The sequence below is a fragment of the Ammospiza caudacuta genome, chromosome 30 (genome assembly GCF_027887145.1).
Source record: "Ammospiza caudacuta isolate bAmmCau1 chromosome 30, bAmmCau1.pri, whole genome shotgun sequence".
NCBI classification, from domain to species: Eukaryota; Metazoa; Chordata; class Aves; order Passeriformes; family Passerellidae; genus Ammospiza; species Ammospiza caudacuta.
In genome coordinates this window covers 4514770-4528181 of record NC_080622.1, presented here as the reverse complement: position 1 = coordinate 4528181, position 13412 = coordinate 4514770, and the positions used below count along the sequence as shown (strand labels likewise).

The window sequence follows — 13412 nt, the reverse complement described above, 5'->3', positions numbered from 1 at the left end:
TCATCAGGAGTCATTGGGATCGTCCCTGCAGGGCCACCTCACCCTCATCATCCTCCTCAGCTTCCTGGGTCTCCTGCTATGACCCCCAGACTCCTTCTCCAAAGGTACTCTGGGATTTCAACAGTCCAAGTGTGTCCTTTAACCCAGGGGAATGCAATTCTTTCTGAAGCAGCAACTTCCCAAAACAATGGGAAGATAAGAAGCCCTTCCAGGCAGATAAGAGTCCATCCAGCTGTGACCCCAGTGTGGCCTGCAGAGGCTTTCCAGGGCGTTTTCCCAATGGCCTTGGCACTCAGTGGGACCTTCACTGCTGTGAGCAACCAGGCTCCTCCACCCTGCTCCAAAAACCCCTGGGATGGTTTGGGTTGGGATGAACCTCACAGAGCAGCTGCTTCCACCTTCCTGATGAGGCTCCTCCAAAGCTCCATCCCACCTGGCCAAGCTTTCCCCACTGGAGCTCTCACACATCCCAGGAATGCTCCAAGCCCCGTCCCACCACTCTCTGCTCACCTTTTTCCTTCATTCCAGACCTTGTGGCTGGGATGGTGACCAAGACACTGCCAGGTGTTGATGATGAAATCCTCTCCATGAGGTGTCTCTGTTCTGGAACTGCTGAGACTTTGTGGCTGAAGGTTTTGGTGAGAGCAGCTCAGCAATCCTTCAGGCCTTTCCTGTTTCCTCGGATTCTGCTGTAAATAAAAACCTCTGCCAATAAAACTCCCAACACCTGGTGCATGGTGTCTCATGGCAAATAATCCAGAACTGGAATAACAAATGCAAACAATGTGTGCGGTGCTTGTCCCATCAAAAGGATCTTCTTGAGCCTCTAAACCCAGGAGCTTTCAACTTTGTTTCTTCCAGAACTGCTTATTTTCCACAAGCACCCACAATATCTGGGAGAAGATGGACCAGAAAACCTCCAACCCCACCATGGAGAGCAAACCATCACAGCAATGGGTGGTTTTGGTCAGGAAATCAGAGTTAAATTCCTTTTTGGGGAAGAGAAAACTGCAATCCCACACTTGGTGCCTGTGTTGCTTTTCCTTGGGAGAGTTAACAGGAAGGAGAGACGGCAAACCGGCCCAGGTGTACCCGGGACAAAAGAGGCCGAGTCAAGGGGTGCTGAAGGAGACTCGTGGTGGTCACAAATCCCCAGAGCCCTCGGATCCCTCCTGAGCCCTCCCGGATCCCGGGGGAATCTCCCGAGCCGCCAGGGCAGGTACAAAGAAGAAAACTTTTGTTATTTACAAAGGCTGGAGGCGGGTTCAGACCGGACCGGACGCGCAGCCTGGCAGTGCCACCTCCTGGCTTTGTGCTGCCATCAAGGTGGATCGAGAAAAGCCAAGAACGCCCCGGAAAATGGTTCAGGATCACACAGCAGTGAGATTTCCAACCCTGGAGTGGAGTAAAAAAGCAATTAGAGGAAAATAAAAGATGTGGATGAAGGTTATGAGTTTATTTCTACAAACAATCCCTCTAATGCGGACTCAGAAAATAAAGCAGTTTGTTGTAACCTGACCTAAACATACATTGAATCACTCCCAAATCCTCAAACCAAATCTTCACCTTCTAGTGATGTTTTGGGACAGCAATATCCAAAGACACCACGGATGGACAGCTGGACATGTCCTCCCTGCTCCCAAAGCTGGGAATATTCACCCAAACCTCTTTAATCCCAAAGTGACACCATCCTCCTGGCTCTTTCACAAGTTCTTTTCCTAGATTTACCCTTTTCCACCCTACTCAGAGGGTGGTGGTGTCTCCACGAGCAGCCACCCAGCCCTCCTGGCAAACCCCTGGGATAAGCAGCTTTAACACAAAGAGGATTTTCCCTGCAGTTGTGAGAACCTTTCCCAGTTACCTCCTGGTAGGAAGCGAGCAGAAAGCTCTCCAGGTTTCTGCTGTTTTCCAGCAGCTCCTTATCAAACCATCCCAGGGAAATATTTTCTCCATGGAGTTTACAGAAAGCTGGAACAAACCTAGACTCCCATGTTGGGTTGTTGGTTTTTTTTTTTTTTTTTTAATTCTGTCACCATGCTGCCAAAATGTTTCCGGTTATTTGTGTCTCCAAAGTTAAAAGAGTCAATATGTAAATATTTACAACTGCTTGTCCCACAATTGTCCCGCCTGGGCATGAGGGATATCAGTGGCTCACAGGCTCTTTTCAAGGACCATTTTCCAGGAGAAAAGCTTCAATAGAGAAACATTCATTCATTATTAATTTTAAATAGGAAAAGAATTTCCATAGGGATATAAATCCCATCTATCCACCTGGGGAAATCTAAATTACATATATCCAACTAGAGGGAGATATAAATCCCATCTATTCACCCCAAGGGGGTTATAAATCCCATACGTGCAACCCGAAGGGAAAACAAATCCCATATATCCACACAGAGTGGGATACGAGCCTCAAACATCCTTCCTGAGCAGCTCAGATTATAGGAACTGAGCTATTCCCCAGATGTGTGAACCTGCCTCCCCTCCCCGATGTGTTGTCAGTGCTGGCAAATTAAGTAAAAATAACACAAATTCGCAAAAGCCGCTGAACCTTATGGTGCGTGAGACCCCCGTGAGCCCCCGGAGCCCACTCGGAACACGGAGCTGCGGGGGCGGCCCCACGGGTAGATCCTTCCCGAGGCCGCGCGGTGGGCACGGCCCCCACAGCGGAGCACGGCCGGGGACGGCCGCGACCCCCGGCCCGGCCCCGCCAGAGCCGCGATCCCCTCAGAGCCGCGATCCCCGACCCGCGCCCACCCCACAGCTGCGACCCCCGGCCCGGTGCGGCCCCCACAGAGCCGCGACCCCCCCAGAGCCGCGACGCCCTCAGAACTTCGACACCCAGCTCGGTGCGGCCCCCTCAGAGCCGCGACCCCCGACCCCCGCTCACCCCAGAGCCGCGACCCCTTTAGAGCCGTGACCCTCTCAGAGCCGCGGCCCGCGACCCCCGCCCACCCCAGAGCCGCGACCCCTTTAGACCCGCGACCCCCACAGAGCCGCGACCCCCACAGAGCCGCAGCCCCCTCAGAGCCCCGACCCCCGCCCACCCCAGAGCCGCGGACCCCCCCCGGCCCCGCCCCCTCAGGGCCGGCCTCGCCCCCGGCCCCGCCCCTCCCGCTCAGGGCGCGCGCACCCGCCGGCCCCCGCGCGCGAGCACAAACCCCGCCCCCGCGCGTCCTGACGGGCAGCTCGCTCGGCCAATAGCGCGGCACCCCCCGCGCCAATGACGGCGCGGCGCGGGGAAGCCCCGCCCCGGGGCGGGGCGTGGCCGGGGGGGGGGCGCCATGCGCCGTGTCATGGAGGCGCAGTGTGCGGGCGGCCATTGACGGTGCCGGAGCTGCTGCGGAGCGGCGCGGCCGGGGCGGCCCCGGCGACCCCCGACCCAATCCCGGCGCGCTCCCGGCGGCCGCCGCAGCCGCAGCGACCCTCGCGGCCGCTCTAGGCCACCCTCCCTCGCCAGTGCGGAACCGCGGGAGGGGGGGCAATGGAGATGAAGAAGCGCATCAACCTGGAGTTGCGGAACCGGGCCCCCGAGAAGGTGAGGGGCGGCGAGGCCGGTGGGGCGCGCTCCCCCCGCCCCGTGGGGCCGTCGCTGCCGCCTCGGGCCGCGCAGGCCCGGCGGCACCGCTGCCGAATCTGGGTCAGCCGTGGCGCAGGGCCCGGCGGGGCGCGGGCGGCGCTTCCGGCGCGGCCCCGGGACCCGCGGCCCCCCCTCATTCCCCCTCCGCCTCCTCTCTCGGGGTGCCCCGAAGTTCCCGGGGGTCGCGGCGGCCTCGGCTTCCCCCGACGTTAATCCGCCGCTTCCCCCGGCCGCAGTAAACAGGTCACGGCGGCGGCCCCGGCCGCGGCCCGCCGCTCATCCCGGCGCCTTTAATTAGTATAATTAACGTTCTTTCCCGCGCCGGCCACCCCGTGGGGGGTCCCCATACCCCTCCCGCTTCCCCCTCCCCGCGCGTCCAACTTTCAATTTCTTAGGAAAGAGCCCAAAAAGAAAAAAAAAAAAAAATTTTTTAAAAAGCCCCGAGCCGCTGGCGAGGCGGGAGCGCACGTGCGCGCCGGGCCCCGCGCTGCCCCCGCCGCCTCCCGGGGCTCCCGAGCATCGCTCCCCGCTCCGCTAATGAAGAAACCCGCGCCCGGTTCTCCCCAGGAGTAAAGTCCGGAGACTTTCGCTTTCCCTGACCCGCCGCACGTGGGGTTTTTCTGGGGAAAAAACTGCCCGAAAGTGTTGGTTTAACGCGCCCGGTGGTGTTCGGGGTGGCAGGTACTCGGAGAGGCCTCGTCAGCTGGGGATGGAGCTGGGATCCTCCCTCTCCTCCCGGCAGCTTGCCTTAAAATTTGGTGTCTGTGTGGGATAATGGGCGTTTTTAAATGAATAAATAAAGTAAAAGTGGGAAGCTGGCCTTGTGGTGCTAGGGGTCGGCAGCACTCCCAAAATTTTAGTGTGCGGGGAAAAGAAGTCACCTTGTGCCTGTCCTTTGCCAAGTGGATGTTCCACTCCAGATAAAATAATTTAAAATTAATTGGCTGCTTCTTGTTGCTGCTTCTCCAAGTATGCGACCTGTATTGATTATGAAGGAAATTATTTACTGGGGCTCCATTAATCTCTAGGAATCTCTGGTAAAATAATCTGGAGGCAGAAGGTTTTAAGTTCAGAGGGAAACTGGTTTTTTGAGTTTGCTTATGCACAGTTAAATGATGAGGAGAAGTCAGCAGTTGGTTGGCTACAGTGCTTCTGTGGGGAGCTGTATGTTGGAGTTTTGGGGTCAGGTGGCTGTTTTTACAAAGTTTAATGCATGCCTGGAGAACAGGAAACTACTGCCTAATTTTTAAATTAGGTGAGCGTTGATGATTTCTGGGCAGAAATCCGCTCTGATTTGAAGTGAAACCCCAAACGTGCAGGCACTGCCCTGTCCCTGGGGTGGGTTTGGGTGAATTTCAGTCCCCGGGGTGGGTTTCAGGCGAGTTTGCTGCTGTGACACCCACGTGTGCCCTGATTGCAGGTGACGGAGTTGGTGCTCGACAACTGCCGCTCCAGCAACGGCGAGATCGAAGGGCTCAACGACTCGTTCAAGGAGCTCCAGTTCCTCAGCATGGCCAACGTGGAGCTGACATCCCTGGCCAAGCTGCCCACGCTGAGCAAGCTCCGGAAGGTCGGTGCCTTTGGTGTGGCAGAGCCGTGGCTGCGCCTTGCAGCGCTCACGGTTGGACTCCTGTGGTGCTGAAAGCGCTTTGTGGGCGTCTGAAATGTGTTTTTAAGAATTTAAATTGTTTTGGGTGTTTCCAGTTAAACGTGGTGAGCTGGGTTTGGTTTTTGGTCAGTGATTCTTGGGGCTGTAACTCTTGAATGTTGTGAAGGTCCGGCTATGCATTGGTAGGAGGCTCTTGGGTCACCCAATTAACTCCAGTCCTGGTAACTTAAAACTGAGGTGCCTAAACCCATGAGACTTCAAAGAACAGTTTATAATTCTCAACTTAAAGGAACTTTTTAACAGCTAAAGCTTTATACCTTGGGTGAATCTTCAAAAGTGATTACATTCTTAAAGGGAGAACAATTAACAATGATGCAGCTGATTCTGAGGCTGAAAATCTATTTAACAATGATGCAGCTGAATCTGAGGCTGAAAATCTATTTAACAATGATGCAGCTTGAATCTGAGGCTGAAAATCTATTTGTTAATTCCTTTTTTTCCTGTCCAATAGCTGGAGTTGAGCGACAATGTCATTTCTGGAGGCCTGGAGGTCCTTGCAGAGAGATGTCCTAATCTCACATATCTAAATCTAAGTGGCAACAAAATCAAAGATCTTGGCACTGTGGAAGCTCTTGTGAGTATGAAATGGGAGGGCCTCTGGGAAAATGTAATAAATACTATTTTTTATCAAGAACCTTTAATGTTTTTGCAATGGATTGATAAAATCTCGTGGTTGATAGACTCAGTGCCATGGCTATAGGACAGCATGTGGAACCCCAGTGCTGGAAAATGGGATGGGATGTCCCAAATCAGAGATGGTTGGGCTTGGTTTTGTCTTTGAAGAAAAGGTGACCAAGGTGTGATGCTGATTCCTCTGTGCTTGTTGGTTAAGGAGTGTTTGTCTGCTGAGTTTTCATTAAAATGTGAAGTGACTCAGACACAGGTGTGATACAGTGAGAAAGAGGAGGGAGCTGCCACTGGTGATCCATTCACCCATTTTTGTGGATGATTCTGTCCAAAACTGGGCTCTGCACACATAACCCAACCCCCAAGGTTGGGAGTTATTCCACACAAGTGCCTTCAGTGGGGATTTGGCTGCTGACAGCAAATTGGACTGAATTTGAGGGAGGAAATTCTAACTAGAAATGAGAGATGATGATAAAGTAAATTATTGGGTTGTCACCCTGCTGTATCTGGGAGCACCACAGGAAAAAACCAAATCTTTTCATTTATTTTCAGCAAAATCTGAAGAATTTGAAGAGTCTTGACCTGTTCAACTGTGAGATTACAAACCTTGAGGACTACAGGGACAGCATCTTTGAGCTGCTCCAGCAGATCACATACCTGGATGGGTTTGATCAGGAGGACAATGAGGCACCAGACTCAGAAGATGATGATGATGGTAATTTCCTGAAACAAACTGGGGGAATTGGACTAAAGATACTTTTGCAAAGACACAAATATTCTTGTTGCCAGCAGTAAAGCCCTTTGTGCCACTGAGTGATACAGAGCAAGGGGACACGCACATTATTTTGAATTAAAAATTACAATTTTACAGGGTTTTGTAATGATTTCAGGTCCCTGCTTCAGTATAATACAAATTTTAGCTCCAAAAGCACACCTAGTTCCTTTTGGTCCCAGCTTGGTTGCAGCCCTTAAGGGGGCTCTTAGGGCTGGCAGGATTTTGTATTTGCAGCTGCTTCAGACATCAAAAGTTTTGCCTGAAGCTTGTGATGGAAAAACACTGGGAGTCTTTCTTAGAGAAAAAAATTACAAAATTTAACTTGGTTACAATCATGGTAATTTCCTATGTGTTGCCTGGATTTAGAAAAAAAATAAAAATCTCAAAATCCTTCAGGAAAAAAACTATTAGGGCAAGCCCAGCCTGCTGTACTCAGAGAGGAGAGAATGGAACTGGATTTCTGGTCTCATATGTGTGTCCTTCATTGCAGAGGGGGATGAAGATGATGATGATGATGAGAATGAAGCTGGGCCTCCAGGAGAATATGAAGAAGATGATGATGAAGATGATGGAGCTTCAGATTTGGGTGAAGGTGAAGAGGAGGAGGAAGTCGGTCTTTCATACCTGATGAAAGAAGAAATTCAGGTAAAGTTTGTAAATGCTGCCAAGTGCAGGAAGCAAAGAGAAGCTCCTGTGGGGTTCTGTGGTTATAGAAAACAGTTCTGGTACAGTTCCCAGAGAACAGAAAACAGCCTTCAGGAGGTGATGAGTGGAGTTCTTGCAGCTATGAACTGATCACACAAATTACAGGACAGCAGTCAAGCTCTGGGTCCTGCTCAGGTCCTCCCCTCCTGCAGGGTCTCCACAGGGGTGGGGTTTGTGCCCCAGAGCAGCCCCCCCATTTGGGATTGAAGGGGATTTGGGGTCCTGGGCCCAGCCACTGCTGGTTCTCTGATAAGAGTTTATTTCCTGCCAGGGAGTTCATGTGGTGTGGGTTTAATTCCAATATTCCAAAAGCCATTCTCAGAGGTTTGACTTGTCACACTCCCCTGTGTACAAAATTCCACCAAGCACAGGGATATAAAAACAAGACTTGGGTTTGTTGAATTCTCTGGAGCTGATTGTAATTCATTTACATTCCTCATCTATCAGCTTTAAAACAAGACAAAAGCCCCACAAAAACTCACTTGTTTTCACAGAGTTATGCACCTTTTCCTCCAGGCCCTTACTGTGGGTTCAAAGGCAATCTAGAGCTGCTGCCATCTCTATCACAGTTAATTTTTCAATAACTTTGAGCTGGCTTAAAGAAGTGAACAGTGAGGAAAAGCAAATAAATGAGTCTCTAGGGCTGACTGATGCCCTGGTGGGGAAATTGCAGGGAATTCCTGGATTTCTGCTTGGGATCATTGTGGAAACAAGACTCCAATAAACAGCAATTGTAAAAATACCTCCCAATTTTTGTACAGGATGAAGAGGATGATGATGACTATGTTGAAGGAGGTGATGAGGAGGAAGAAGGTAAGTGCTCAAGGATTGAAGTTGTGACTGAAACAATCAATTCTCTGTAATTGTCTTTGTGGGTTTGGGGCATGCACACTAACACAAAAACAAAATTAAAGTGAGGAAGAAACAAGAGTTTTCTGAAAGGAAAGGCGCTGTCTGCTGTGCAGTTGGAAATTGTTCTTTGATGTGGAGAGGAGTGGGGCTCTGCTGTGCATGTTGTTACTTACAGCCATTGAAAATATCCCTCAAGTGCCCCAGAGTCTCCTCTGGCACCCAGGAGCAGCTGGAGCTTTCCCTTTATCCAGCTTCTGCAGAAGCAATCCTGGGACAAAGTTCTGTTAGCAAGGAGTGGCTTACTGGAGTATTTTTAATAAGTTTTTTCATCAAAAATTCCACATCTTTGTAAAGATGAAATCCCAGAATTTCTCCCCAGCTGAGCTCCCATCTCCTCCACATGCTGGGAGCAGGTTTGGGAGCTGGATTTTCCACTTGCAAAAACAATATTTCTGCAGGAGCAGTGTGAATTCTTCACTTTGTACAAATCCTGGAGTCAGGATGGGCCACTGGACTGGCTGGGGCAGCATTGCACTGCAGGCTCCCACCAGCAGAGAGCACAGCAAGCACCCAAATCAGCCCTTGGGCACTGAAAATCAGGGATGTTCCACAGCACAGCACCCAAATCAGCCCTTGGGCACTGAAAATCAGGGATGTTCCACAGCACAGCACCCAAATCAGCCCTTGGGCACTGAAAATCAGGGATGTTCCAAAGCACAGCACCCAAATCAGCCCTTGGGCACTGAAAATCAGGGATGTTCCATAGTACAGAACGTAAATCCAGCCCTTGGGCACTGAAAAACAGGGATGTTCCACAGCACAGCACCCAAATCAGCCCTTGGGCACTGAAAATCAGGGATGTTCCACAGCACAGCACCCAAATCAGCCCTTGGGCACTGAAAATCAGGGATGTTCCATAGTACGGAACCTAAATCCAGCCCTTGGGCACAGAAAAACTGGAATGTTCCACAGCACAGCACCCAAATCAGCCCTTGAGCACAGAAAACCTGGAGATGTTCTCCAGGTTCCTGGGATGGATCCCAGGATGTTCTCCAGGATCTTCTGGCCCTTTGACACAGAAATCCCGGGGATATTCTGCAGGATCCTGCGTTGGGATGTTTTGGCTCTTTGGCACAGAAAATCCAGGGATTTTGTACAGGACCCTGTCTGGGATGTTCTGTCCCTCTGCCACAGAAAATCCAGGGATATTCTACAGGATCCTGGGCTGGAATGTTCTGTCCCTTTGCCACAGAAAATCCAGGGATGTTCTGCAGGATCCTGGGCTGGGATGTTCTGTCCCTTTGCCACAGAAAATCCAGGGATATTCTACAGGATCCTGGGCTGGGATGTTCTGTCCCTTTGCCACAGAAAATCCAGGGATATTCTACAGGATCCTGGGCTGGGATGTTCTGTCCCTTTGCCACAGAAAATCCAGGGATGTTCTGCAGGATCCTGGGCTGGAATGTTCTGGCTCTTTGCCACAGAAAATCCAGGGATGTTCTGCAGGATCCTGGGCTGGGATGTCCCATCAGGAGCACCTGCACCCCACACACACTCCCCATTCCCCTCCCCTCCTGTTCTCCATGGACAGACCATCATGGGCTGTGTGTGTCCCTCTCTCCTTAGCAGAGGGAGTCCGAGGGGAGAAGAGGAAACGAGAGCCCGAGGATGAAGGCGAGGAAGAGGAGGATTAACTTGCAGGACCAGACTCTCCAGTTGAGGAAGACGCAATAGTGATTATGCAGCTCTGTATGTCCATGTACCATAGATGTCCTGACAGAAATCCTATGTTAACTTTTTATAGCAGAAGTGTGGTTTTACTATTCCTGCCCCTTTTATCATTCCAGATAAGCTCTGATAGCCCATAGGGAACCTTCTGTAGAGAACAATTTTCAGCCCTATAATCACTGAAGCCATTGGCAAATTCCCCCCACCAGACTTTTCTTTGGAGCTCTTTCATTTCGTACAATCTTGCTGTGTTGGTCATTGTTAGCCCTGAATCCAACCCCATGTCCCATGGGTTTAATATTGGGAGTTTTCATTCAGAATTTTCAAGTTTTTATGCTTAAAAAGCTGAACTGAAAAGTCCTCTGCAGCGAATTCCCCACTCTCTGTTAAATCAGTTGACTCTAGGCCAAGTTTTCCATGGATTCAACTGGAAACCCCTAACTAGATGACACCCATGCTTCAGTTTTTTTAAAAGGTGACTCCTGTGATTTTTTTTTTCCTGTGGTTTTTGTTTTTTTTTTTTTTTTTTTGAAGGCTCCTCTCTATTTTGGGTATTCCAGGGTAAAGCCTCAGTGGGTTTCAGATGTTTTTGTTTTCCTGCTTGCTCCAATGTTCAGTGTTTGGAGTATTCACTAGATTCCTTCAGAAGTGTATTTTGGCAAACTGAAAGAGTTGTGATCCTTACAGGGTTGCAATCCATAAATTTTCCCCCAAGTCCATTGTCACTGCAGGTATTAACAAAGTGATTAATGTGTAGTTTTAAACCTTTTTGCCAGAAATCTTTGTTAATCTTTCACTCACTTTGCTCTTGCATTGTCATTCTGGGAATTCTGCACCACTCATGGCTATAAAATGTATAAAATAGATGAAATATGCATTTCTGATGCAGAAGTGAACGGGTAACTCCTCCAAGCGTGTTGTTTTCCACCCCCCAGCTTTTCTAGAACTGTTGAAGGGAAGAATTGAACCCAGGTTGGCCTTTCTCTGCACTTCACCTCTTCAACTGTTTAAATCTGGATGTAAAACACTCAGTTTGTGTGTAACAGTTGGGAATATTTGGGGGTTCATATTGAGTGGCTGCAGAGAGAGCATGAGGGATGTGCAGAGAGGCTTTTATAATTCCTAATAGCAGCCTTTATAATCCCTAATCTGCCCCAATCTATCATCCTTTCCTGTTGGAAACAAATTTTCACTTCCAGCATTCCTCCTTCAGGCGTGACCTGGGTCTCACACGGCAGTGGTGGTGTCACACTGACTGACATCAGTCTCACACAGGTCCTGAACCAAATATCACACACAGCTTTATTGCAGAGACTTATTTTTGTATCTGTCCTGGCTGCCAGAAACTGGGGAGAGCCTGCAGGTGGGAGGAGGGGGATCCCTGGGTCTGAGAGAGTCAGTCCCTCGTCACCTGGTTCCCTGGGGGACGTTCCTGTAGGAATTTCAGTGTGACCTCCAGCTCTTGGGGGGAGTTTAGGTCATGCAGGGTTGAAGTTCTGCAAAGCCCCACTCACTCCCTGTGTGCGTGGTTTTATTTCCCCTCACAACTAGAGCCTTAACTCTGGGTTTTTCCGGAACCTTCCCAGCCTCAAAAGCAGAGTCTGGTGGTGCACTGGGGAACAACTGACTCCTTGGGCTTTGTGCTTTTTAAAGGATATCTCTAAAGACACTAGAAAAGCTGTGGTGAAACTTCCTTTGCAGCCACAACCAAGTGCTGTGTTTGTGATGATGAGTCCTGGCTGGGTCAGTGCATGGTTGTCATGTCCTGAAGGCTCTGGGTGCGGCACTCACTCCGTGCTCAGCTTTGAGAGAAAAAAAATGTTTTTCCCATCCTTTTGCTTCTTGTCCTTAGATTGAAACTTGTTATTTATAAGTGTGTATGTTAGAGCACCTCCATGTCAGGGTTTTACTTAACTGTTACTGATGCAGATAAAATTAGTTTTAAATGGAAGAAGAAGAAAAAAAAAAAAAAAAGAGTCTATTTTGATGGATTAAAATAATGTGGGTAGTGGGCTTGTTTGGGTAAGCAAGACCAGAGCTCTGAGGGGTGACAGCCCTTCCCTAGGCCAGACTTCCCACTCCCCAAACAGCCACAGTTCCACCACGTGGAACCTGAGCCCCTCACAAACCCCAGAATCTGTCCCAGTGTCACCGTCCCCGTCCTGTGTCCTCCGCTCGGCATGCAGCAACAGCATTTTTTAACGAGGAATTCAGAGCCTCCAGATAACTTTTGAAACTTTTTTGCTTGGTGGGTGGTCTTTTCATGCAAATACGTCAGGGTGGGTTTTATATTTTGTAGAGGTTTTGTCCTATTTTAATGCTCTTTGTATGGCAGTCTGTATATAGTGTGGTTTGGTTCCTTCTCCGACTCTTTCCTGAAACTTTGGAGTAACTGATTTTGTGCAACTGTGTTTTGAATAAAGCCATGACAGTGTTAAATTAAAGACAACAGCCCTGCAGCACTCTTCTGGTAACTTTTAGTTGTAACAAAACATGTTTCCTCCCCATGTGTGCTGTAAATTTTAAATTAAAAAGTTTTCAAACCGAATTATTTCAAATAAATTGAGACTATTGTATTGGATTACTTCTCGGGGTCTGTCCACCTGGGGGAAGGAATAGAGTAAGGGAATTTTCTTTCTGGTTGTGGAAATCTGCAGAATGGTGTGTGTTTCTGGGGGTGGAATTTGGATTTGTGGTACTCGAGTCCTGGAACAGTCAAGGAAGGATGTTCTGGAAAACCTGAATGGTTCCCTGAGTGTTTGCAGGTGAGTTTTAACAGAGATGTCAGAGACATCAGAGTCTGAGTCCTGAGATTTGATTTTCACAAGTCCTGCCTTGTGCCTGGCTGAAATATTCCTCACACAAGAACAATGTTTAAAAAAAAACAACCCTGCTGCTCCTCCCGAGCTAGAGAAAGCATTGTTTTATCTTGGGATTAGTCCAGCATTCCTGGCAAAAATCCCTTGGATGCACTTGAGAAAGCCCTTGGCAAACAGGCTTTTCTGCTGCTGGATGAGCAATTAGGCAAGAAATGGGTGGTGACTTCTGGGATATTTTATTTAGTTTTAAAAGGTGGAGAAGAATTGCTGTTCCAGCTGAAGCCCCATGTCTCTACCCAGTGCACCTATTTCCCACTGGATCTGGGGCCAAACAGAACCTAAATTTTGGGATGACTTTAAACAAATTAAATCCATCTTTTGGGGCTGCAGGTGGGTGAAGTAAAACCAGGCTGGCACGCAGTACTTTGATGGCAAAGGACAAAGCTCCAGAGGTGTGTGGGCACATTCAAAGCCAGGAAAAACCTGCTGTGTGGCTGCTGGGTTCCTCAGCTCCTCATGATGTAGAACCGGCTCTCCCTGCCCCAACCTCTGCTTCACACAACGCCAGGCACCTGTCGCTCCCGGTGTCTAGAGATGGAACTGGGCAGGGACTGAGGGATGCGGCCGCTACCCGCGGTCCAGCAGCGCCCTCGCCCT

General features: G+C 49.7%; 1 protein-coding gene across 1 annotated transcript; it reads left to right on the top strand.

The window, feature by feature from the left end:
• The first annotated feature begins 3299 nt into the window (after window positions 1-3299).
• Window positions 3300-12498, top strand: ANP32E (acidic nuclear phosphoprotein 32 family member E). Its single transcript, XM_058821915.1, has 7 exons — window positions 3300-3538; window positions 5001-5150; window positions 5701-5823; window positions 6429-6591; window positions 7142-7296; window positions 8118-8169; window positions 9835-12498. Exons 1-7 carry the CDS (start codon window positions 3485-3487, stop codon window positions 9900-9902), a joined length of 765 nt encoding a protein of 254 aa, XP_058677898.1. The 5' UTR covers window positions 3300-3484; the 3' UTR covers window positions 9903-12498.
• The last annotated feature ends 914 nt before the right edge of the window (window positions 12499-13412 follow it).